The sequence below is a fragment of the Coturnix japonica genome, chromosome 2, assembly GCF_054131305.1.
Source record: "Coturnix japonica strain WE chromosome 2, WE-NBRP24, whole genome shotgun sequence".
Lineage (NCBI taxonomy): Eukaryota > Metazoa > Chordata > Aves > Galliformes > Phasianidae > Coturnix > Coturnix japonica.
The window spans coordinates 47,833,192-47,860,474 of NC_140664.1; the positions used below are offsets into that span (position 1 = coordinate 47,833,192).

Here is a 27,283-nt window from a genome sequence, read left to right on the forward strand (position 1 = left end):
CTACTAGTGACAGAGAATCTGTTGCATCTCTGTGATAACTTATCATTCAGACTAGCTCATTCTTGTCTGAATTTTTATTTGGTTTCAAGATTCCACCTTTGCTACTTGTTATTGTTGAGATATGCTTTGTTGATGCTTTAGCATATCAAGATTGCAAGTTTTGAGTTCTTTGAACTTTCGTAGTATTGCTTTGGGGACAAATCCACTGTTGTTCTGATACTGAATTTCTGGAGGAATCTAGTGATGTTCCTGGTTATCGTTTTAGACTGATCCACATTATTAACCAAGAATCACTTCTGATAGCTACACTGTCATTTTTCTGTGTTTATTTTGAATGTAGGAGTCCTGGATCTTTGGGGATAACTTTCTCAACCCTTTGTATTTTCAGTTAACCCCGAAATGTAGTTTTGACTCACCAAAGCCTATTAGTAAATTGAAATTCTTTTTGCGTTTTTTGTTCCAATGCAGTACAGCAGTGTCTGCTGCTGAAAGCTGGGGAGAAGCGTTGTTCTCTGTTTGCAGTAGCTGCAAACATCTTCCTTCATTGTTTTACAAGTTTTAGAGCTTATCAGATTGTTTTGTGGTTGGCTTCTGCCTCACTAAAGTGGAAAAGGCGGTAGCTATTCTTACCGGAGAAGTTCCTTAACTCTCTTGAACACCAATCTGGGTAGCAGGTATCTGGTCAATATCAGGGTGTATCAGAGAGGTGGGGGGGGAAAAAATACTTTTTAATCAACATCATGCTGCCAAATATCTCTTTGTGGTATAATCGTGTTGAAAAATATATGAAAATATTAGCCTTAACTTAATTCTCTGCCACTGTTCCAATGCATCTGGGTCATGCTATTTGCAAGATTGCTTTTTTATAACTGAGTGGTTCTGGATAATCTAATTTTATCTTAGTTTTTTAACTTATTTTTTGATGGAATTTTAGTATTGACAAAAGTGCTGCATTCTTTAAAAGATAAAGCTGCTAAGTAATGTGTTTATAGCTCTTCCACTGTATGAAAACTGATGCTAATGGTATGTAATACTGTAAGATTTATAAGTTTGAGAATGCAGTAATAACTTTCTACTTAATGTCTTTTTTTTTTTGTTGTTGTTGTACTAGAGGCATTTTTTTCATGAAGTGACTTAGAAAATTTTCTATATTCGTTGCTGACATGAATAAATATATACACCTGATTAATGGTTTACTGCAAAATATAACTGAACTTCATATTTTTTCAGCCAACAGAAGTTAGCTTTAAGAAATAACTCTCCATCTGTGACTCAGCATTTAAGACTGGTGATAAGAGGTCAGGATCAGGACTGTTTTCAGGTGAATATAAAGATAATTTCTCTTAAAGCATTTATGACATCAGGATAGTATGAAAATGTCAGAATCTGTCTCACTTGTAGCACATATTTAGTGGTGAATGAGGTAGATTAGAAATGAAGTTGTAGAAGACCTGTGCAAATTAATTTCATCACAAAATGAGTTCTGAATTTGGTATTTTGGAATAGCAGCTCACCGTTGTTTTTTTCATTTCAGAAGAATTAAATGAGTTTAGAAATTAAATGTATAGTTATGCTCAGTGGAATGGGAAAATTGAAAATAGTGTTTCTGCTTTGCATAGAATTTCATATGTACCCTCATGCAGTAAGCATGTAATTTTCTTCTTCTCAACAAAATATTTTGGGTCATCATATGGTCTTGTACTGTACTGATGAGGATTTTGTTAACTCTTCTGGTTTTCTCTGGTTGTCATGTCCCATGTGCTAACCTTTGTACTGTGTCTCTGTATCAAAGGACATAGTTGGAAGCTGTGTACAATTTCACTTACCATGTGAAGCCATACCAGCCATGAATAAGGCTGTAATAGCCTCCCCAGATGATGTTTTTCTGGTCAAGGATGGTTCTGAAGCTCCCAGTAAATTTTGTCAGTGCTCTTGATCAGGTTGTTGGTGCAACTCTTTGTATCTTTGCCTGTTTGATTGAAGTGAAGGTGGTGGAGATCAAAAACAGTGGTGCTGCTCCTGCCTCAGCTCTGTTAGATCTCAGCACTGAGATATTGAGGACCTTGTCCATCTTTGTCTTGCATTGACTATCTATAAGCAGAGACAAGTCAGACATGCTCTGAAATGTTGATGGACTTGTGTTGCAGCTTGAATAGATACAATATGGTTAAAGTGCCAAAAAGGTTTTGAAATCTAGACTTCTCACAAAGGGGAGTGTTAGATACCATGGTTATTGTCTGGAATTCTAGTCTGATTTTTAGTTTCTTATTCTGGAAGTACATGATGTTTCTCTTGTGCTTATCAGAAAACTGGACTCCCGTTTATTAACTGGTTGATCTGTAGCCTTTGAAAGGTGGCTGGTTTTCTTTGGGTCTTTGTCAATCTTGTGATATTTTTTTAACAATCTGAGAGGCTTTTAACCAATACGACTGAAGTTTCCTTACTCCTCAGTGAAGGTGATCTGGACAGAAATGTTTGGTAGGTTGTTGCTTTCTGTTTCCAGAAAACCAGCTGATGGTACTGCAATTTGTGTGCCTTTCTCTGTGCTAACATAGTAGGCCATGATTAGGAGAATATGTCTGCCAGTTGTTGCAGGTAGCTTGGGAGTCTATTGACAGGTAAAGACAGTAAAATAATTAACATTCCAAATAGAAAGCTATTTTCCAGTTTTACTCCTACTCAACAATTGCATATTATTCTTCCCTACCAGTGGTTTTTTTTCTCAAGAATGCTTGAACTTGCTAAGTAGTTTAACACTTAATATGGCTAAGACACGGTTTCTTAATTAAAAAGCTCATAATTCTGTCTGGTGTGCCTCTTCATTCCTCTTGAGTGTCTATTACAGTGATGCTACTTGGAATCACAAAATCATTAAGGCTGGAGAGGAGCAAATGGCTGTTACACAGAAAGGAATATTAAGATACCTGTTTCTGGCTACTTCAAAGCTTGTTAAGGAGCTGGTTAAACTGTTCTCACTATCTAAAGTTGCAGTCTCACAGCTCAACCTAAAGCTTGTGGTTAGTGCTTCCATAGGCTACATTTTCCTCTGAGGCCGCCTAGATGAACATGATAGTGAAGCTATACTAATAACTTTCCAGCTGAAACTATAACAGCGTTGCAACAGATTGGAGCTCAGTTTGCAGCTCTTCAAACTGCTTGCAGCGCAACAGACTCAGTACTGGGTAGAATGGACCTATTGGTTGTGCTTTTTCCAGGAGTGATTCAAGACCTTACTTTCAAGGACTGTGTATATAAGAAGGAGGAGCTAGAATTACCATCTGGGATTTCTGTGACAACAGTTTTGTTGTACAATTAACATAGATTTTATTTCATTTTATTTTTTTTTAAGCCCTTTTTCCTCAGATATTCAGTTCTGATCTTTAAAAGCTTCAAATGAGGGAGAATTAATGTAGCACTGTTAACTTCAGTTGCACACACTGTATTGGGGTTTGAACCTAGAAAGTTCTGTTATTTGAACAGAGAGATCCCTGTGAGTAAACCTAGTTTTTCTATTCTATGTTTAACATCACAGCCTTTAATATCTGCCATTGTCAATTATTTAGTCCAGATTTTGATGAAGTTAATTTTGGTTTGGTAGTGAAATAAGTCTTGTTAATAGTTTTTACTCACCATAATCGCTCATTTATTCTATCTTCACTTTCTTTTTTTTCTATAGCTGCAAAGTATATTTGGATCAGAGGAACGTTTAACAAGTACCTGGGAACTCAAAATCCGCCCCAGAGAAGACACTAATATATACTTGATGTTTACACCCACACGTGTCACTAGCTTTTTTGCAAAGCTGGAAATCAAACATCTGGGAATTATATCACAGCCAGGAATTAAGTTTACTGTAAGAGTCCTTATGTAATTTCTGGTATTTTAAACATAGGTTCTTCTTAATTGTTTAATTAATTGTTTCTGTCTAAAAGTTAAAACTTCTCAAGATATCAATTGTGTGTATTTGCATACTGCTAAGAAGGTCATATGGGTATTGAATTTTAGTTTAAGTAGCCTTAATTTTGTTACATACTTTGTCCCTCTTGGTAGAAATATTTTGTGTACCATTTTTAAAAGTAGCCTGTTTTTAATTGTAGTTCTGTCAACAAATGAAGAATTGGAACTTCTCTGCTTATATAGATAAGCCATAAATTAATTTTCAGTAAAACTTGAATGAAATTGAATAGTCTGAATCTTTACTTCTTGGAGAGTTTTTTCAGTTCATGTTTTAAGCTCTTTCATTTATCTTGCTGTGCATTCTTGTGTAGTTGAATGTGTTTTTACGGAAGTTTCAGTGAGAAGTCATTCATTTGAAGTACTGTTGGTTTTTGTTTGTTTTTCCCAGATACCTTTATCTGGATATGGAGGAACTAGCAGTGTAATTTTAGAGAGCGTTAAAAAACTGTCAGACGGCTACACGTTAACACTGGATGGATTATTGCCCTCAAGATTAAAGAGGGTTTCTTTCCGCATAAGAAATACTGGTTCTCGTGCTGCGTATGTTAAAGCACTTTGCTTTGCCAACCTGCAGACAAAAACAGTTGTGGACCCTCAGGTGATGACAGTATCTCCAGATAAGTTCATACTGAGAGAAGGAACACATGAAGTAAGTATTATGAGCAAGCTGAATTGCTTAAAATGTGCTTAATGAAAGCGTCTCACTAGTTCCTCATGAAAATCTCATCTAACTTGTTAAATTTCACTTAATTTTCCAAACATTTGTACTAAAGCTAAGGTTTTTTTTTTTTTTCCAAATATGTTGTCTGTTTATTTTATCAGATGATTACAGTAACATGGAATCCCGTAGAAAAGGAAAGGATCCCGCTTGAAGCAAAGACACTGTTATCAACGATATGTTTCTTTTGTGGTGATGAAATTTCTAGGCAACGCTATCGTAGGTAAGACTTCCTTTGCTGTTGTTATGTGGGCATATATTTCATGAAATGTATGGTGCCATGGGTATAATTTTAGCGTGCTTCCAGAAACAGCAAATAAAAACAAGGAACTTAGATGGTAAGGACAGATGAAGTAAGTCTTACATCTGATGTTTATTATTTGAGGGTGGGTGCTTGTGATGGTTTGATGTGTAATTAAAAAAAGTATTAAAAACTGAGCAGTATTAAAATTGAGTAGATTCAGTTCTAATTGAGATATACGTCTTGATTTGCTAAATTGTATGGAGAGAGACAGTGTACATGTGAATGTGTATGTGAGGTAATAACATCCACACAGAGAAGATGTGGAACCTTTCGGAGAGGTTTCAAAGGAGAGTCACAAGGATGGTCCAGGGACTGGAGAGATCTCCTATGAAGGAACTATGAAGGCTGAAGGAACTGGGCTGTTAGGACTGGAGAAGTGAAAGCTTTAGTGGGGGATGTTTTTATGGCCTCCCAATATTTAAAGGGAACAGGAAGGAAATAAGGTTTTTACATTGGTCAAGAGTGATAGGACAGGGGGAAATGGTTTTAAGAGTAAAGGAGGAGAGATCAGATGTTGAGGGAAGCTCATCACTGTGAGGATGGTGAGGTGCTGGAACAGGCTGCCCAGAGAAGCTGTGGATGCTTTGTCCATGGAGGTTTTTGAGGCCAGGCTGGATGTGGCCCTGGGCAGCCTGATCTAATGCTTGGTTTATTGGTTGGCTACTCTGCCCATGGCAGGGGGTCTGGAACTTAATGATTTTTGAGGTCCCTTCTAATCCAAGCCATTCTGTGAAATCTGTAGAATATATCTAACCAAACTTAAGTAGAAGCTGGATTTATATTTCAATTTGTGTAATAAATGCCCAAAAATAGAGTGGTGTGTTCTGCTTTTAATGACAGAAGTGGCTGTGCGCAGCATGCTACAATAGACAGAGTATTAAGGAGTCAATGATCACCATTCAGTGCAAGCTTCTTTCTGTGAATGAGGAATCTTACACTGTTTCCTGAAGCTTTCATAAAGCCACTGTACCTATTTATTCAAATAAACTATTAAAACTAGTTGAATTTAACCAACAGACTTGGAATAAGAAGCTCATATTATATCTGCATGTGTGATAATCTTAATAGCAATTCAGACCGTCAGATATTTCAGAAATGGTAAAGGTTAGCAATGGTAGATTCTTACATTCTCATTAATTTCTTCTGATAGATGTTTTCAGTGCTGTGAGTAAAATAGTGACTCTCTTTTCTCATCTCTAACAGAGCTATGATGCGTGAATTTGAGGTAGCGAAACCCGTAGTCCCAGAAAACAGTTTATTGAGAAACATTGTGTTTGATGAAGAGTTCCAAGGGGAGAAGCTTGTGACAGAAGGTAGGCCTATTAACTTTAAAAAAGAAAGATGTTAACATTTGTTTTTGGGTGTGGAAAAAAATGGATTTTTGACTTAAATCCTAATAGAATGTATTGTAAAGGTATCCTCCAAATAAAATCAAGTCCTTTTACCCTCATAAAGAAGTTTCTCTTAAACCCTATTTCTTAAGCTAGTCTGTTTTACATATGGGAAGAATTCACTGTTATAATGCCACTATGCTTGAGTGAAAGTTGTAGCCTGATTCTGTCCTGATAGATTTTATATTGTCTTCACTTGGAAAAGTGATCTATCGTCTGGACTGAGGTAATATCATAGGGAAGCTAAGATCCTTTGAGCTCTTGAGTATGCTCTGAAGTTGTTTATTTAGTTTACTTAGAGGGTGTAAGAGAGCCTAGATAACTTCTATTAATAAAGATGATCAGAGAGTCTTGCTAGTAGCAGTTTAATTTTCTTTTTCTTTCTGTAGAAAACAAGGCCTTCCTCTTGCATCTTAGTAGCTGTCTAATAAAGGCTGGTTTTCTTTCTTATTTGAGCACAGTCCTTTTACTTCCAGGATAAAAAAAAAAGTCACACTAAGTAAAAGGTTCTTACCCTTCTATTCAGTATTTTCTGTACTCAATAACATTATAATATATATATAATAACAATCTTCCTCTATATATGTATATATATGTATATATAGGAGAAGATTGTTATTATTAAAAACGAACAACAAATAATGACAATGGACTTACATAACGCTGCTACTAAGCTTTTAAGGAGGAGCTTAGAAAGAGTTGCTTTTAAGAAGTAAAAATACTGATACAGACTTAAAGCCCTTCATTACTTCCTTGTCACTCCAAAATTACACACTGATGTTAGTGTTTGAAATGGTGTGTTGTCAGTTTTTCACCCACCTACATGCTTGATGCATCAGCATGGTGCACAATGAAATATGCAATTAGACTTGACAGTCAGCATGTATACTTATAAGAGTATGAATTTCACAGCATTCCTAAGTTTCATTATTGTGAGGCCATTCATCTGTCTTATCCCTAGCTGAAGTGCAGACGCTGTGTACAAACATTAACAGTTTGCCCCCAAAATCTTCTATGCAGCAGAAGCAATAATGGATCAAATGCATCCTGTGTGAGAAGCGTTCACTTTCTCATTCTGTCAATTCTACATGTGCTTAAAGCACAGAAGTAAACTTTGACTTTAAATTTTAAACATTTTGAGGAAACAATTATTTTTCAGTCCTGTCAGGGTAAATAAATTAAGCTTGAATTTAATTGGACGTGGAATCAAGTGAATATGTCATTTTTGTGTGAGGGTGGAAAATAACTTATGTAATTCAAAAGCTAAATTGTTTTGGTGTATTTAAATGTATTACATCTCTTGTTAATGTTGATTTATGCCTCATAATTTTTGTAAGTTATTTTTGGAATGATCTATGATCAAAAGGTTAAATAGGAGCGTATTCGAAATCTTTGTTGTGTGATTTCTGAGTGTGATTCTTTTGCTCTTACTAGACCTGCTCTGTTACTCTTTCAGTTTGTGATATCCCACGAGGGACAAATGATATCCGTCTTTTCTATGCAAATATGCGAAAAATTATTCTCACTGTGGTTGGACATTTCGTTGTTAATCAGGATGATTTTCAGCAACCTTCTGAACATCGTTTAGAATCAAACCGGTAACGTATAAGAGTAACTGCTGATCTAAAATCAGGTTAGACGATAGGAAGAAGTTCGTTACTCAAGGGGTGATGAGATGCTGGCACAGCTGCCCAGAGAGGCTGTGGGTGCCCCATCTCTGGAGGCATTCAAGGTCAGACTGGGTGGGATTCTGGGCAGTCTGATCTAGGGAATTGCAACCCTGCCCATGACAGGGAATTTGAAACTCAGTGGCCTTTAGCATCCTCTCCAGCCTAAGCCATTCTGTGGTATAGCTGCTCACTTCTTTTCTTCTTCTTCTTTTTTTTTTTTTTTTTTTAAATAATCAGGAATTAAATTGAAAGTCCTCATGAATAACATTGTATTTCAGTGTTAAATTTTGAGAGATAATACAAGTAAACTATTATAATTACTTTTAAGCTATTTTTATTGCTCCTTTTGTTTAATACAATCTGATTTCCAGATCTGAGAATGCTGCGAGACTTATCAATGCAACATTGGATGTTCTTCCTGTTAAAGGGCCTCAGGGTCCTCCATTACATGAGAAAATCAACAATGAAGTTCAGAATAAAGTAGATGCTGAACAGACTTGGTCTGTTAAGCCTGAGGAATTGACTTTGTTACCTCCTTCTATTAGTAAGTGTTTTTTTTTCATTTAATAACCTAATCATTTTAGTATTAAAATAACGACTGCTTATTATGTTCAGAATTCTCATATATTTGTAAACGTGAGTTGACCAATAATCTTGCTGCAGTAGTATCGTGCCTAATCAATAAACCTGACTTGAACAGAGTTTTGTTGAAATTGTGAGGGTAAAGATGCTATGCTTGTATACGTATAATATGCACTACCTAATTATGTTTATTTTAAAGCAATGCATAGTTTAATTGTGCATTTTTGTTAGCTTTGTATACTTTTTTTTTTGTGTATAGGTGGAACAGCTGATACTGGACACGTAGAAATTGTCAACAGTTCTAGTAGGATGCTGACATTTGAGCTTTCGTGGCCAGCTCACTGCCTTACTATAACCCCACAGCATGGAGTTATTGAACCAGAGTAAGACTCTTTACATAGATTCCTTTTTCTATATACAAGTGTGATGACGTTTTAGAGCAATTTATTATAATGTGTTCTAGGGTACAGTCATTTTGTCAACTGGCATGTAAAGCTAACCTTACTCATTTGACTTAATCCTTAACGGTTCTTTATGCAAGGAATGTTTTTCTCCTGCTTACGAAGTTACCTGCAGAGCAGGAGTTTTCTGTTCTTCGATATGTTGTTGCTCTTGTTTTTCAGGTCAACAAAACTGAAATTTGAAAAACATCCTTTCACAGTATTATTTTTTTAATAGGAATGACCTATGTGTTTAAAACAGGATACTTCTTTGATTTGGTTATGTGCTGATATTTATCAGCACTTGATTCGTTATGTATTCTGACAAAATTGGTTTTTTGACCTGTGGCTTCTCAGTACACGTTAGATGGCAAGTCAGTGTCAGATCATCTCTACCAGCAGTATTTTGGAATAGCCTTTGTACCATCATTGCTTGTGCATTGCCTATGCAGGACTTCCTGCTAATGGAAACTAAGATTTCAATGATTCTTTTAAGAAAATATTAATATCCTGAATTAGTGTGAGGTTATTGATATCTGTTTGTTGAAGTTTGTGTGAGAAGGTTATATTGTGAGGGTTATTATGGAATATATTTCCTATAGGAATATATATATTACATAAATATATTTATATATAGTATAATATATATATAATATATTCCTTTCCTATAGGGACTGATTTTGTTCACGCACTAAACTTTCCAAATGCAGTGCTCTGCTGGTGCCTGACACTTCAAGCTAATTCTTCTGGGGTGATTTGAGGGCTTTTGCTCATCAACTGCCCTAACATAAAATCAATGACTTTTTATGTAGTGGTTTTTTTTGTTTTTTTTTTTTTATTGCTTCATTGCTTACTTTCAGCCCTCTTTTATGTTTAAATTTTATGCTATTGAACATTGAACGTTGTAAATCCAACTTAGGGTCTCACTGGTTCTCACTGTCTCATGTTATAATTACCTGGAATGAATTTAGTAGGCTCTTTGGGGTTCCCTGCCCTAACTGTAGAAACCATTGTAAAGTTTTTCTCCAGAATCAGTGGTTCTGAGTAGGAGGAAGGAAAGCAAGCACATTTTTTAAGGCTAGAATTGGTTTCCAAGTTGCAATTTGTGCACGCTTTGGTTGAATGGAACAATTTCCTTCTGGAGTATAGTTTTTCTGATTCGTGTCATTTTTATGCTTGCTTTTTATGGCCCAATAGGTTGTTTCTTGATGTGTAGGTTATGCTTTCCCTCTGTACCCTTAAAGAAATATCAATAACAAGTTTATGCAGCAAGTTATTTTTAAGTTTCTAACAAAATGTATTTTCAGATATTTAATTACAATTGATATTGGTTTCTAGATCATCTTTGCTTAGCTGCTGTCTTAAAAGTGCATCCTTTCTTGAGCTAAGGAGATCTGTTGTAGTTGTTAGCTTGATCCTCGTATTAGACAAAATGTTTATTTTTCCTCTCAGGAGCCGTGCACTAATTCTGGTGAGTCCTAATCCATCACTTGCCACAAAGCCTTCTGTAATTCCTTGGAGTGGGCTAATCTACGTCCACTGTGACAAAGAACAAAAAGTAAGTGGCTAGTAATGTTGCAAAAATCTTTTATATGTAGAACGCAAGATCTATGAACTTCATTCTCATTTAAAATGTCTTCCTCCACACCTCAGATTTTTAGAGATGGTTTTCCAGAAGAAAAAACCCCACTCAAGCAAACAAAAAAACCCAACAAAGAAATGCACAGGAAACCCAAAACAGCAAAACATGTTATGAAAATTGAGAATCTTGCTTCATTAATCTTAAAAGAAATACCATTATGTGAACAGTTGGTCTGTGCCAATCAAAATTTTTTCAATATGCTTACTATTTATATATCAATTTCTAGAAATGCTGAATTTGTTTCTTACATTCATAATTATATATCTGCTTTCTTAGGCACACACATATATGTATATTTGTTTATATCCTCTGCATATGTAGGGAGTGTATGTATCTCATCTATATAATCTTTTAAGACAAAAGGGGTTAAAGCGGGTAGCTGGACAAGACTCCGCAGTTCCCTTTGGATTCGCTTAAGGTGAATTTAACCTTCTGGCAGACAAGTCTGATAATGAACGTGTAGAACAAGTTCTTACTTTTCATGCATTTTAATCCGAGACTTTGCCCTGATTCAATTAAAGCATATTAATAAGGCATATTATTAGCATTCATAAGACAATCTAAATTGTCTTATAATGAGGAAAACAAACAAAAAAACCACAGCAAAAACAACAACAAAACAGGTGGGAAGCTGAGAAAGGGAGTTCGTAGAGAAGGAAATGGTCATTATGTACATCTTTTACTGTGTTATGTTAATAAAATAATAAGTAATGTTGATTTAATTATGAAATAATTAAAAAGTTGAAGAAACTTAGTATGACAGAAGTAGAGCCTGTATCCTAACCAATTTATTTGTAAGGTATCTGGAACTTGGTAATGCTTTTGCCATTTCTTTGCAATCAGTCCAGTATGGCAGAAAGTGTGGTAAGATTTCTTATTTAAGTTTTAGAAGTATTATTTACATAGCCAACATACATTATGTTATTCTATTTCAGACAGCCTTTTTTTAATAAATGATCTTTTAATAAAAATATGTTTTGTAACAAATGTTTTGCAACATAGTTGTAAGAAATACTGTTTGTAGTAATAAATAAGCTAGAAATATTTTCAGTAGTTGACAATACGCATTCTTAGAGCTCTAGGGAATAGACCTGAATAGTCTGACTTGTGAATGTTCTTACATTAACTATTTTAAGACTTTCTTACTCTCCCAATTGTGTACAAGTTTATTAAAGTGCAGATTCACGAGGCACAGGATGCGTCTGGAACAAGCTCTCCACCTAGAAGACGTGATTTATTTACTCTACAATCTGCAAGTCCTGCTGTTCACGTGGCAAAACCTCTCTCAGCACATCCTCTAACAAAAATGGAAATAAAGAACAGAACGATCATTTTTCCTAAAACAAGAGCTGGTGAATGCACAGGTAATAATACTTTGTAAAGGTAACATCAGAGAGATCTTCTGTTCAGTGTTTTTGTTTTCTTTATTGAATGTTTGGGAACTCAAATGCCTTGAATTTGTTGATACAGTTACCGTGTTTTGACTCACTGAAGTGTTAGTCCTTGAGATGGAAGTCTTTTTTTCCTCTTTCATAGTAACACATTTTCCTGCAGATGGTTTGTATACAGGCAGATAAGTTGCCAATTTCTTAAACTATTGATGTATGCAACTGAACTGCCTCTGTAAAAAGGGCACCATTAACTGTGTTTTGTTGAACTTCTTTTTGCATCAGTGTTGTTGTGCAGTGCACCCATTCTCATCTTGCATGTGTTCCAAAGATGTTTAGACGAATCTATCTACAGTAGGAATTGAAACATTCTGTTTTATGCTCTACGAATGTCAGCTCTGAGACTGGCTGTTCCTGTCTTGTACTTAATGATCTAGGATCATGTTGTTGAAAATCCTCTGTCTCTACTTTTAATTACAGTAAATACTTCAAATTCTTCAGATTGCTGTATGAAACTGTCATTCTGTTATCTAGGTAGCAGATTTGTGTTTTGTTCTCTTTTCCTAGGTATCCAGTATTTTTTTAGTGATTCACTGTCTCTGTGCTTTCATTTAACTACATTTAGAACTGCCAAGGCTTAGTTTATTGATTATATCTTTTGAATACTGTCAGTGTTCCTTCCAGAGCAGCCAAATAACATCTTAGAAAAGAGTTGGGTATCTTCAGGGGGTTTTTTGGGTCTGTTTTTGTGCACTAGAAAGTGAACATACCCTACAAAGAGTCTGAAGGCAATAAGTTGCAGCTGTTGGGAGTTAGATTTCTCTTTGATAATTGTCATATTCTGGATTTTCAAGAAGCTTTATTCCTTCTGTAGACAATACAATTGCATAATTGTCTTTGTGTGTCTTTTGGAGGGCCTTTTGGAGGGTTCTCTTCTTTTAGGGTTATCGAGTTTAGGTCTCACTTAGCTTCTTGTAAGCATCTTCAGTACGATTCTTCACTGGAGGACTTGACTTGCAAATTTGTTTGTAATAACTTGCAAGGAATTTCTGATAGCGTACTTTCTTTGAGTCTGTTGATTCAAGTCAACTTGCCAGTAAGCTTCCCTGTATCTAGAAAGCAAGGGCTTTCTTTCTAAACAAACTGCCTGTTTAAATTCATTCAACTAAAGGTATTTGAATGAAGACATTTAATATATTAAGTATTTACGTGTGATATTTCTCTTGCAGAGAGTTACCTGGAAATGGAGAATAAGGGGGATGAAAATGTCAGGTGGAATCTGTCATCATTTACTCCACCCTATGTTAAAGTGAGTGAATGCTTGCATTTATAGTGTTTTATGCAAATTCCCTTTTGTTTACTAATTCTCTCTTTTTTCCTCTAGACTCTAGAGAAAGTATGCATTTTTGAGCCTGATCTCAGTTAGTTTCTTCACCATCATCCTGACTCTGTATAAAGGGAGTTTTTCCCTTTTTTTCTCTAGTATACTCTGGCTGGAAATCAGTGCTCTGTGAGCCTATTTCAGGTTCACTTACTAGCTATGGAGCTTGCTTTTGCTCATCCAGTGTTGTCTTCTGGACTGCATCAAGTAGTCAAACATGTATGGAAGATGTTAATCCAGAATGCCAATCTAACTTGCTCTGTTGTAAGGTTTACACTTCTAAAATTCTGCTCTACATTGTATCTCTATAGCTACATAGTTTAAAGTTAAGGAAAGGATATTCCAATTACACTACTGTAGACTCTGCGGTTATTGTAGCTGTAACTAATATTTGTAAATAGTTTCCAGTTTCTTGATAGCTGAATGCTCTGATGGTCATTTTGATGCTGTGTTGGAATTAATATGGTTACAAAACGATGAACAAATTTCCTATCCCAGAAATTCTGTAAATGTAACCATGACTGGTGAAGACAGAGTATGTAGTGTTTCAGTTAGTGCACCACATGTAAACTGGAAGTCAGTAGTCACGATGACTGCATAAGTGGTGTAGTAGCTTCAAGTTTTTGTGCATTTGCTTTTAGGGTTTGAATATTATTTGTTTATTTGAAAATAATTTTATTGGGTGCTTTTTTGTTTTGTTTTTCCAGTCTTATGTAAGCGTGGTGGGGACAAGGGTGGAGGGAGGGTTGTGCGTGTGCTAATCCCTTCTGAATCTGATACCTAACTTCATTTGCAGGCCATGGATGAAACTGGTTCCGTTTATAGAGCTACTTACTCTGCTTTCAGATGTTATCGTATTTCTGGTACACTTGAAGCTCACGGAAAAGAGAAGGTAAACTCGCATTTCAAACGTATTAATTTATCTGAATTGTAAAATAGCACCATCCATGAAAAAATTTCTGAAATGATAGTTGAATTATTGAAGCTGTTTTTAATTATATCTGTGTGTATTAAGTGGCCAGTGTCTATTTACCACAGGTGTTAATGTCAGCTGAGCTGTGTTTAAGACTGCATGCAATCTGTAGTAATACTTTGTTTTCTTGTTTCGGAAGATACTCTGTTCTAGAACAGAAAATTCTTTTAACATTCTTTGTAAAACCCACAAGATTATTACAGCTAGTGCTGTGCTTTTACTAAACTGGTGTGAGTTCTAGATTCATGTCATAATTCTTCAGGAACAGTTTGGTGCAAAAGTTGTTTTCATTTGACTTACAATTTTATCTCCTGGCCAGTAGAGGGTTTCCTAACCACAGTTATAAAGTATATATAGGGATGTACTGAATGGGTTTCTGTGGGGCATTTTTTCCTCCTTTAATACTACTTCATTCTATCTGTTCATCTTCACAAATGTCTATATTTTAATCATTATAGATTCTAAATCGTATCATCAATGTCACCATCTATTTGCAAAAAAATTGAGAACTTTGTTTTTTTGCTAGTGTTGAAAAGTATCTTTAAACCATTATGTTTGACTTAGCAGTCCTAGTTCAGATGCAGCACTTTAACTGTTGATAGATGAAGCTGTTGGCTGGAACTGATAAGATGTAGGTTGCTATCATGTTTTGTGGTTTTGTTTTTTTCTTTTTTCCAGTGAATCTGCTAATATTTGATTAAACAGTATAGTTGTAGTGGTCTGTTCTAACCTGCTGCTCCCTTTCTCTCTTTCTCAAAACCCAATTATGGAAGCAATGTAAGACTACAGTTGAAGTAACCTCGTACAATGCCATATAGAGAGGAGCCTTTGTTACATAGTTGACCTTTAAGGATAATCAAATGCTTGACCAGTAACTTAGTTCAAATTTCAGTCCTTCTAGTAATTGTAGAACAGGCTGCTTTTATGGACTTGGTGGAGGAGTACAGTTATTCACAGCTTAGTTGACACATTCTTCTCCTAGTCCCCTTCTCCCCTCATTCTTCTAATAGAAATAATTGTATGAATGCTTGCTCACTTCTTTTAAGACGGGTTAGCCAAACTCCAGTTTTGTGCATCAGGTTACACAACCCTTTTTACTAAAACCTTTTCATCTGCAGGCACAGGAGGAGGATGAATGATAATGTTTTGAAAAACATAGAGATTTTGGAAAGGGTCCAGAGGAGGGCCACAAAGATGATCAGGGGGCTGGAACACCTCCCCTATGAGGACAGGCTGAGGGAGTTGGGCTTGTTCAGCCTGGAGAAGAGAAGGTTGCGGGGTGACCTCATTGCAGCCTTTCAATACCTGAAGGGAACTTACACCCAGGAGGGGAGTAAACTCTTCGAAAGGGCTGACAATAGCAGGACACGGGGAAATGGTTTTAAGTTAAAAGAGGGAAGATTTAGGTTGGATGTTAGGGGGAAGTTCTTCACTAGGAGAGTGGTTAGGCCCTGGAACAGGCTGCCCAGGGAGGTTGTGGATGCCCCGTCCTTGGAGGTGTTCAAGACCAGGTTGGACGGGGCCCTGGGCAACCTGGTCCAGTAAATGTGTATGTTTGGTGGCCCTGCCAGGCAGGGGGGTTGGAACTACATGATCCTTGAGGTCCCTTCCAACCCGGGTCATTCTGTGATTCTGTTTTCTGCAAGAGTGTGTGTGTGGAATGCATGCATTGATTTCTGTAGTGTATGAATGTTGTGCTGGCTTTACTGTAACTTTGTGCAAGTAAAGTTATGGAGTTTTATGAATTATTTTGATAAAACTTGCAGACTTCTCCTCTTGTTTTTGTAGGTTGCTTTCATGTTTTTACCTATAGAAAATGGGGATTACTCCCAGTTCTGGGACCTTGAGTGTCACCCTGTTGAAAATCCTAGTTGGAAACACAAATTAAGGTTTCAACTTTCTGGTGAAACAGTGAGTATATAAATACTATGAACTCTATCCTGAGCATAAATATTTGATGACATTTTAATGTCACTATACTTTATTATTGCTGATATGCCTCAATGATATTATGAAAAAATATTTTATGTCAGTCTGAACTGTACTGTTTTTTTTATATTACCAAAATGAGTTTTAAGTCTTGCTTATGTGATAGTGCATTATCTTTCGTCATTTAACATGTGAAATTTTGCTTTCTACTCAGAGACACCGGAGAGAAACTCCCGTGGGATTCATTTCTATAGGGGCAGATTTGTTTATATCACAGACTAAATGTATTGCGTTTCTTTCTGTAAATAAATAGCAAAGCAATTGACCTTTGATCCAATATATAGCTTAATTTTTAGTTTATTACCACCTGCTTTGGAGATACGGGTATGTTTCTGATGAAAACAATTTGAGTATTTTATCAGAGTTCAGCATAGATGTGGGCAATCATTTAGATTTATGCATGGGAACAATAAGATCGGAGCTATTCTTTGCTTTTCTCATGCTCCTGAGCTCTAATTTTATGATGAGGCCTAGGGAGATGAGAGTTGAGAGAGCACAAAATCAGTTCTTAGCTCACTTATATTCACTAACTCAGTATCCATCCATCCAAAGCGAGTCTGCATAGGAACAGAATCTATTTTTAAATATTTAAGATAAGTGAATTCTAATGCTTAGTTACATGAGCTGAATGTGGAGGACTTTGTTCGATATCGTGTGATTACTAGATACACTTTCATGTTCTCTCTGGGAAATTGGACTTCATTTTACTGAGAAGCCTGGATAAGGATTTGAGTTCTTCCTACAGAGTACCAAGCCTGCCTCAGTAGCAGGAACCTTACTTTACCCTTCTTGGCAAGATCCCTTTTACTTTGTAGGGTCTTTTTTCTTCCCAGTAGTTAATTGTGTTGAAAATGGCTCTTGTTAGTATGTTTCTCAAATGACTTCTGATTTTGTCTGGAAGAATGAGACTTGTACACTGTTTGTTTTGAGATATTTTTTTAGTCTTTCGTCAAATACTTTGAACATAATTTTCCATAAAGCGAGGAAAACATCTGTCAGTTGACTGTTTAAAGCTTTAGAAAAGATTAATTCTTTATTAGAAGTCTAGAGTTCTGAATAATTCTCTTCTGAGAACATGAGTAGTTGTCAGAATTTTGTAAATCTTGGAGCAGCATGACAGTATCAATGTTTTTGAACTAGCATGTCAGATTTGTTTCTCTTTCCTCTTGATTCTACTTAAAGCTGTTAACTATTAGATCTTTCCAGCATTTCCTTATACTTATAGGGAAAAAAAAAACATTTCAGAAAATTCTCGAAATATGTTGATCATTTTTTATATAGAGTAGAAAATGTTTTTTAATCAACTGGATAAGGAAACCAGATATCATTTTGCAAGAGGAGTCAACACAGGACATTTGTGTAGATTTTGTTGTAGCTTTTTAAGCAGGTTTGCTTTTAGAGGAGAAGACAAGTCAGTTATCCCCTATTATGTCCTAGAAACCAAGAGTGTACACTACATTATAACAGCTTTGGAAAGGACTTGTAATCCTGCTGGGCTCGCTAAGGTGAGGTGGGGTACTGCTGTGATTTTGATAAAATGAAATAGGAAGACTGACTGTCATTCACAGTGACAGAGTGGTATGTATTTATAGCACCGCTTCAATAGAGCTGGAAAGAAATGTGAACAACATCAAGAAAGAACTAGAACAAGGTGAAGTTAGGAAAATCAATGGCACTTAGCATTTTTATTTTATTTTATTCCTAGAAAGCCAATTAGCTGTGACTTTGATGCTCTGTTTGCATTTGCAGTTCCCACCATTAGAAACCATAGACTTCAACTCAGAACTGGTTTCTACATCTGATCCTAGTGACAGAGCAGGGAAGGACTCTGAATGTCCTTTGCAGTCTCTCCCTGTCAATACTGACAATGCAAACTTAGTTTTTCCTCTTCTTGAGGAACATTTGCTATGAGGAACTGGCCGAAGATCAATGGGCTAAAAATGGATGTCACTAAAAATGAATGTTTGCACAAATACTTTGGATTAGTGTTTAGGTTGAAGTATTGATCTCTTCCGATTGAAGCAGTCAGTCAGCAAAAACCTGCCAGGGGGCTGAGGGAGGACCTGGTTTATGCTGGCTTCTTCAGTGTGTAGAAAGTTGAGGACTGCATAAAGAATTCCAGTGTTTGAAAATACCGCAAACGATAGGCATGTTTTGTTGTTTTTTTTTAATGTAATTTGTGTACTTTAACTGCTGCGTTAAGTATCTTCTCAGTGTATTATTTTGTGAGAGGCAAAGTGAACAAATTGAGCTCAGTTTTTGAACGCTTAATACAGAACGTTTTACTAAAAGTTCTGATTTGTTTTTTATTGCTGTTAGCAGCATGGAAGCTTCATTTTATTTGGCTATTCCAGGAATAAGGTGGGGGGGGGGAACCACTTTTTAAGCTCAGTGAGCAAAATTAATTCCAATTTTGGAGCTAAATATATTCATATGCTTTTGAAGTATCTTTGAGATCGTGAGAACCATATGGACAGTGTTTAACATACTACTTTCATTTGAAGTGGGAGAAATTAGTAAGGGGTCAAATAAAGCAACACTTGATGATACTTTAATAAAGATCAGCGAAGACAACTGTTTGTTTCCCATTGTTTGTATTATTCTTAGGTAGTGAACTTGCCCTGTTGATCCAGTAGATCAATGATAACACTGAAGAATGACACCCATAATTTTTTTCCTACATGGAAAACTAAAAGTTCTTGAAACAATCTATATATATATACTGTTTTTTTTAAAAATCTTTAGGTACTGGATTCTACTGTGGTTCATGGGTTATTTGCAGCTGAAAAATATTCTTAATTTTAAGGGTTTTTTTTGTTGGCTGCTACTATTTCTGGCAGACTGACTAGCAGCTCTTTCAAGTCGAGAAATCAATGTCTAAAATACAAGTTTGTCATAGCAGCTCTATTGAAGAGGAAACTATTTTTTTAATCTTCCCTGCATAAGGAAATCAACTGCTTGTCTAAAACATCAGTGCTATTTGGGAAGAAAAGATTCTGTTATATGTCCATAAATGTGGGTGGTTCTTCAGTTCTTTGTCTTGTTTTCCAAGATGTTGTGACCCAAGGGGCTCCAGATGGTAGCTGGCTAGATTCACCAGACAGTGGAGAATTCTGAATTAGCTCTTTGGCCAAATAATTCCCTATGGGTGATCTGGTTTTCTTGTGTTCCTCCCAAGTTGTTGCTCTGTCTCAGTGATTTAGACTTTACTGCTCTGAATAATATACTCAGAAAAAAAAAAGTCTTACTCCCTTCCCTTGGCTAAGGGAAATGACTTAAATACTTGGGTTCTTTTGAACGCAAAGTTTAAAGGTTTCCTTGTTTTTGTCAATAGGGTACTGAAGCAGAAAATACATCTGCAGTCATGAGGGCTACCGCAGATACCCGCATAGAAACTGGAAGCCCAGTTATGTCAAGAAGAAGGTAGGTTTGCTCCGAAGCATATACAACTAAAGCAGGGTACGTATGGGCAAGAACTGAAATTAGATGCTGCTGATGGTTGGAAGTTTCAAAAACACAACCAAATCTTTTTGCTGCTACAGTAGCCATGTGGTGGAATAGGCTGCCCAGAGAGGCTCTGCTGTCTGCCCTTGGAGATTTCTGGGACCTAACAGGACAAAGCCTTGTGAAATACCTTTTCTGAGCCCATAACTGGTGCTCTTGGTGCAAGAGGTTTGAACCTGAGACCTTCCAAGTCTCTTCGGATCTTAGTGATCCTATATTAAAGAGCAAATAGCTGCAGAAACATGCTTGACCAAACCTCATATTGTATTGCATTATTCAGTTTCACATTCTTTTCATTTAAATTCCTAAGTTGCCTAATCGTAATTTGTTGTTGTGAAAACTAGTATCAGCAGCAGAACTTTATGCTGGTGGTTTTACGAAATGTTAAAGTTCACTGAAAGAATGTGGTGTACTGCATGTCTTAACATTGCTATTTTTCTCTAAAATTGGTCTACAATTCTTATACTATGGCATGATGTGAATATGGCAGGAGAGTAAAATGTTTTGGTTAAACATAGAATCCCTGAAAAGAGTCTAGCTGTCTAGTAAAGCATATGGAGGTAAAATTCACATTGTAAAAGCATATGTAAAAGTAAGCTCACATGTTTATGTTGTAGTGATGCTTTCATTAGACTCTTAATGGCTAAAATGTATAACCTATGAAACATAAGGTGAAAGAGTCAATGCCTTCAAGATCTTTCAGTTTTTCCATGTTTATTCTCTTAAGAAAATACAAATGTCTTGAAGTATGTAACTGGTGTATCCAGACCATATAAGTAAAATCTTAATATCTTAACTCCCTTTTCCATATCAGACTAAATCCCCTAACCCCTGGGATATATGCACCAGAAGAAGTGTATGCTTTTCTTCCAACTAGAGTTGGGGAATCACGTACGTTAAAAGTCAACTTGCGAAATAATTCATTTAGAACACAAATGGTAAGTCTGATGGGGTTTCTTCTAAATACTTGTTTTCGTAAATCCTTCCACCAGTTCAACTGTTCAATGTAGGTTTATTTTTACTTTTTATTTCTTTACTCTGGGCATAAGATGGCAATATTGCAAGTCTTGTCTTTTAAAACAAACAACACAGAATTGTACTTGGAAAAATTTGCTCTCCTCTGTAAGTTTTCTTTTTTCTTGACTGAGCCAGTGAGGGTATTTGTAAGCTATGCAATTGTTTTTTTTTTTTGTTTGTTTGTTTTTAAAGTAAACATAGATTTCTTGTTATCTTTATTTAACTTTGTTAACATATCCTGTGATTTCAGGTTTTCTCAAATGCATAAATCTGGGCATGTTTCATTTTTAAACACTGGGTCTGTCTAACACTGTATTTATATGTTACCTTGTTTATCTTAACCATGTTATAAAGTGAATATAATAGGCTTAGATACAGTGGGTCTTTAAGCATTTTGTATTAAATTACAGCTGAAATTTTCGATTCCCAGAGAGCCTTTCTACATCAAGCACACAAGATACTCTCTAAGGTGAGTAACTCTTGTGTTAACATTCTTGCCTAAAAAGTATGAAAAAAATTAATTCAGTCAGATAAAGATCTTCTCAACGTACAGTGCTTAAATGTAGATATAAAGAGTTGCTGTCTTGTTAAATATGTAAGGTATTTTTGCTAATACTGCGCTCTTTAATCATCTTGGTTAGAAACAGAATGAGCCCACACGGTTACTTCTGCATCTGCCAATTTCTTCAATACAAACAGTGCTGCTGCTTTTCATGCTAAACCTAATGCTTCATTTAACCATTCGGCCTGCTGAGCACAATCAAGTCATTCCTTCCATTATACTTTGTACACAACAGACCAAATTGCCTTCATCATGCTTCTAATTTGACAAACCTTCAGAGCTGCATCAAAGATTCTCTGCAAGTAAAAGGTTTGAGCAGCCAGTGGAATTGCTTGGTCATACCAAGTAGTTCACCATATTACTTGCTTAAAAAAGGAGTTTTCAAGTTGGTGATAACAGCCCTTCAAAATAAACCCAGCCATCCTGAGAGTTGATTACTTCGGGTATTTGGCAGTCCTGCTAGTCATCTAGTAAAGAGATACAGCATCAAACATGCTCATCTGTAACTGTGGGAGTGCCATGAAAATAAAAATGCAACCATGTCATCAGAAGTCATACAGCATACATTTTCAGCATTTTAGGTATTTCCCCATTCTAAAGATGAGGAAACTAAGAATATGTGGAATAGAAGTTGTGTGTAAGGTCAGAAATAGAACAGGGTGCTCTGTTTCTTCTCTGCCGGTGATACTTCACAGCCCCATCTTTGTAATAGATGTTATTTTACTAATCGCAGGTATTCAAGGTATTTTGAAGTCAGTTTCTAGTGAGAAGTGTTGTAACTCCACTGAGATGTATTTCTCAGTGCCTCCACTTCACTTGCATTATTTTAATTAAAGTTGCCAGTAAAGAGTTTATTACAGAAGTAGTGAATGAGATAAAAAAAACTACCCAAATAAATACAACTTGCTAGATTTATCTGAGGCTGTACAGCCTTAGGCAAAGGACAGGATGTATTGACAGTCCTTGGAAAAATATGAGTAACTTAATTGGAAGATACTTAGATGTTTCAAAAATACTCTTTAGAATTGCAGTCAAAGCTACTTGGTATTATTTTATATGGGAGTTGATAAAATTGTCTTGCTTTTATCCAAAATAGAGTTGAAATTGAACTATTTGACTTGTTATTTCTAAAGGTTTTCAACTGAATATAGTCTGCTTCTAATCGCATTCCAGAAACATTTTTCTGGTAGCTTTGGCTATTTTTATTCAGTTATAAATGTTGACCTTTTCTGGCTTTTAAAAATTAATTTATCTGAAATCAGCAAAGCTCTCTGAAAAAGCCCTCCCGTTTAAGAGCATAAAGCACAGAAGAATTGCTTGACTTAGATAAGTGCTTTAAAAGAAAACAACAAACAACAAAGCAAACCTCCCAAACCATCATTAAAAGAAGTTCTGTAAGTGGCTTTTATTTCAGATGAGCATGAAAGAGGATCTTAAGAAAGCCATCTAACCCAAATAGACTGGGCATTTGGTAAAGTAATATTCAGGAGCAATTAGATAAGAAAACTGCTTGCAGGAACTTGGAATTGTAGTCTGTTAATAAGAGTGTAAAAATTGAAAGCATCAACAACCTATGTTTTGAACCAAAAATGTTAGACAATAAAGATGGTTTGTTGCGTGCTTTTCGTTTTGAGGGCCAAATTTGAAAGTAATTATGCATAATCAAGTGTTTAATCTGAGTAATGGAACTGCAGGGTCTTGTTTTAGTTTTAAAGTAAAGAATCTCACCTTCTGAAGCTGATAAAGTGGCATGCCAGTTCTTGTTCCATTGGTTATGTGTTCACAAGTGCCAACAGTTAGCAGTGTCCTTGACCACGGTTTGCTGAATTGAAAATAACTATAGGCTTTTTCCAAATAGAGCATCTTGCAGGCAAATCTGCATCAAAACCAGTAAACAACTGTGATAATCTTCACCAAGTCTCTTAAAGCATCTATCTATCCATCTTATTTGTCTTTTTAGCCATAAAGATGTTGTTTAGCTCATTTACATCCAGAAAGCATTTCTTCCCACCCCTTCTTTGTGGGAATTCTCACACTGAAGATACAGACTTGTGCATGCCTTCAGACTTCCTCTTAAGTTTATTCTTACTTTTCTAAAGTCTTTAGCAGGCAGAGTCTTGGGCTTCGGTTTCAATTCTTTCTACCCTTCTTGTTTTCTAATACAATGCATCTGTTACAAATGAAATGGTCATACTGATGTTCTTCAGCTGAATATGTATCTTCATCCCCTACGTTAGAAGGTTGTTGAAGAGGCAGAGTTTGGCAAGTTGATTGTACAGTATAAATAATTAAACTCTTACCTAGCTGAAATCCTTTTCTCTATTGTTTATTTTAATCCAGTAGTTCACAATCAGAGCTTTTTTTTATATGAACTCACTAAAAAAGAAGAAAAAAAGTGATAGCATATCAGTCTCTATTGTGATAACGTGTACATCTAACAGCTTACTTCTCTGGATTCTGTTTTTCTTTTTTTTTTTTTTTTTTTTGTTATATATTTTTATGCCTTAAGGCTAGGATCAGGCTTATGCATAGGGTGAATATTATGACTTTTTAAATGTAGGAGGATAGGAGCACAAACTAATCATGATAGGTAGGATTACTGTGGAAGAACTAGTTCTCTACAGGAATATCTAGTCGGAACAAAATAATAAAAAGTAGAGAAAATGAACACATTCCAAAGGATACTGGCTGGCACTAAATACTGCCAAAGGCAGAGAACTAGAGTTAATGATAAAGTTTATAAAACAAACAAATCTTTTTGCTTTCTTAGTGGGTGTTGCTATTTGTTTTTCCTTATTCTAATGTGTGCCCATTTCTGATACGTCTTTGTTAGTACTGGATATTTCTATCAGATGCCATGGCATCAAATAGGCTTTTACTCAGCATTTCCAGCTTTTTTGCTTGTATAGTTTATGTTTTTATTTTAACGTGTTCACTCCAGGCTTTTGACAATCAAGACAGCCACTTTTTATAGCCTACCTACAGCTAAGTTTTACTATTAGGTATTTTTCTATGCAATTTGAATAGATGAGACTTGAGTAATCAAAAAAGATGTGATGCAACATCTTGAAATACTGAGGATTGAGGCTGAGGATTGATGTATTGGCTTGTGATGATTAAGTGAAATATTTATTCACATAGAGGCAATTAGAAATAATTGAAAATATTTTACAAGCTTCAAATTGAGAATTTTACATTTCCATATGCTCATCAACAGACTTGTGAAGAGATGTAGTAATTTTGCTGTAGATGTAATATATGTACTGTCAGTATTATTGTGAAGAGGCAGAATGAACACATCCAGATAAACTAGTAGCAGTGCGATATTTCAATACTTTGCATAGCCTGTAGAAAAGAATCACCTTTAAAATCTTCCTTCAGAAGATGGATGATCACAACTATAAACTTGATGGTCTAGTACACATCAAATGTATAGTGTTGATGAAAACAAAAACTAGAACTTCAATATCTGGTACAACTTGCTTAGTTGTTGATAATGAATATGCACATAATTGTCTCCTTACAGATCCCGTCATTACATCAACGTGCCAGTCCGGTTCAGGCCACAGGCAGAAGGCATATTTGAAAGTATCTTGGTGGTGTACACGTCCAAATATGGCAATATTAACATTCGACTATGTGGTAGAGCTATTGCAAGAGAATAGTCAGAACAGTTTACAATTGTTTGGGACGGTTTAAGCCATTTAAAATACTCAAGGATTTGCTATTACATTTCCATACTAACCTTTTACTTGTTTTGCCCTGTGATGCTGCTCTGATGGAAAATCTTTAAGATGAATTATAGGGTGCTTGGTTTTTTCAAGTGCTTTTTCATAGTAAAAACACTGAGAAATAATATTCTATGTTTTAAAGTTATCATGTTCTAACTTATGTTTCTGCACTTTTGTTGAAAAGGGAAGTTTCTATTTTTGAATTTATTAGAAATAGCTAGATATAATGTATTTTATTTCCAACATTGTAAATACAGAAATAAAGTATGTATGTATTAACTGTTGATTCTGATTTCTGTCTTTGGTGGTTAAAGGGTTCCTTGCTGTACATAAAGGATTAAGCTTCCTACTCCTAAGTAATACTTTTATTTTGGTTTTAGGGTGTGGGGGAATGGGATTGCAGTACAGAAGCCGACTTGTTATGTATCACGTCCTCATCTGGTAAATCTCGGACAGTCAGTTCAGTGGTAGGCTTAAGCACTTATTTTTATTCCTAGCAATGTGAAAACACTGTCAATTCAACATAAGAAATACTGCCTTCAGCGCTCAAAAATGATTCTTCTAGCCTGATGTTCTGTCTTTAACAGTGTCAAAAAGGTGGTTGTTCTGGGAGATCACAACAACCAGATCTGCCTTTGGTTTCCTTTTGTTGCTCTTTCCCCTGATACCCACAGTCATTACACTGGGGACAGGAGGCAGGGATTCCCAACTATCCCTTTATTCCATGTATGGACCTGTTGATGAGTTTATCCTTATGTCTCTTTGAACCTTTTGACATCTTGCATTCACAACTTTGTGTGGCAGCAAGCTCTAGATGTTCAGTTGACTCTTTAAGGAGAAGTTTTTCCCTCATGTGCTAAGTTATGCTTAGAATTTTGAGTGTTCTTCAGTTCTTACATGATAGGATTCAGTGAACACCAGTTCTACAATCAAGTTACTCATTGATACCATGCTCTCTGCACCCTTTGGCACCAACCCGTGGGAAACGGGAAACCTTCAGAATCATCTGAGTCTGTATCCCTGAGGAGTGGTTAAAATCCATCTGTCCTTGGGGAAGAAGGATTGAATTTTCAAATCACTTCATTTAGTACTTTTTAAAGAAGTTTTTCCTGATATCCAGCCTAAGCTTACCCTGGCAGAACTTGGGGCCATTTCCTCTCATCCTGTCACCAGGTGCACCTTTCAAGTACTGGAAGAGAGCAATAAGGTCTCCCCTCAGCCATCCTTCTCCACAGACTAAACAGCCCCAGCTCCTTCAGCCTCTCCTCATAGGGCACATTCTGCAAGCCCTTCACAAGTCTTGTAGCTCTTCTTTGGACCTGCTCCAGCACCTCCATGTCTCTTCTCTACAGGGGGGCCCAAAACTGAACACAGTACTTAAGGTGAAGGTGCCGAGTACAGGGGCAGGAAGACTTCCCTAGTCCTGCTCACCACACCATTCCTGATACAAGCCGGGATGTCCACCTGGGCACACTGCTGGTTCATATTCAGTCAGACTGCCCATCAGCACACAAAGGTCCCTTTTCATCAAGCAGCTTTTCAGCTACTCCTCCCCAAGTCCGTAGGGTTGTGTGTGGCAGCACAGGAACTCAGGACTTACCTAGTAGAGAGCTGCATTTAACTTGTTTTGACACATGTCCTGTTGTCAAGTGACTGTTGTTCAACCTCTTTAAGCTTAGCCTTGCTAAATACCCGTACAGTGACACAAACTGGCTGCACTGAAGTAGTCAAACAAGTGGTAGCTGTTAGTCATTTGGGCCTGGAGGAGACAATTGACCAACTTTCAGATGTGTACTGCAAGATGGAAGAAAGCACCATCATCATCATCATGCTCCTTAGTGCAAAGAGCTGCCTCTATGCTACGAGCGTATTCCCAGTGAAGACCTTAGGATGCTGACAGCATCTAAAGATCATTTACAGATATAGAAAAACTGTCACCAATGACTCAAAACCTGCAAATCAATTCTCAGTTTAAGCTACAACAGTTAAAGAATAAGCTTTGTATATAATTCTTGTCTCTTGTTTTTGCCGCTG

At 36.2% G+C, this 27,283-nt stretch overlaps 1 protein-coding gene across 10 annotated transcripts in view; it reads left to right on the forward strand.

Moving 5' to 3' along the window:
• The window catches only part of CEP192 (centrosomal protein 192), a 53,788-nt gene extending 28,255 nt beyond the window's left edge, over positions 1-25,533 (forward strand). For 9 of the 10 annotated variants that reach the window (XM_015855293.3, XM_015855295.3, XM_015855297.3 and 6 more), the window contains 17 exons: positions 1,231-1,321; positions 3,677-3,853; positions 4,346-4,606; positions 4,780-4,898; positions 6,183-6,292; positions 7,827-7,968; positions 8,412-8,584; positions 8,882-9,005; positions 10,515-10,620; positions 11,870-12,068; positions 13,322-13,401; positions 14,270-14,365; positions 16,235-16,357; positions 19,770-19,858; positions 20,754-20,877; positions 21,367-21,425; positions 25,045-25,533. In XM_015855293.3, the coding sequence (XP_015710779.2) occupies positions 1,231-1,321; positions 3,677-3,853; positions 4,346-4,606; positions 4,780-4,898; positions 6,183-6,292; positions 7,827-7,968; positions 8,412-8,584; positions 8,882-9,005; positions 10,515-10,620; positions 11,870-12,068; positions 13,322-13,401; positions 14,270-14,365; positions 16,235-16,357; positions 19,770-19,858; positions 20,754-20,877; positions 21,367-21,425; positions 25,045-25,183 (2,212 nt within the window). In that variant the 3' untranslated portion in view covers positions 25,184-25,533. Of the gene's footprint in view, positions 1-1,230; positions 1,322-3,676; positions 3,854-4,345; positions 4,607-4,779; positions 4,899-6,182; positions 6,293-7,826; positions 7,969-8,411; positions 8,585-8,881; positions 9,006-10,514; positions 10,621-11,869; positions 12,069-13,321; positions 13,402-14,269; positions 14,366-16,234; positions 16,358-19,769; positions 19,859-20,753; positions 20,878-21,366; positions 21,426-25,044 lie in introns of those variants that run through there. The other variant, XM_085539762.1, reaches the window with a different exon arrangement.
• Positions 25,534-27,283: the final 1,750 nt, after the last annotated feature.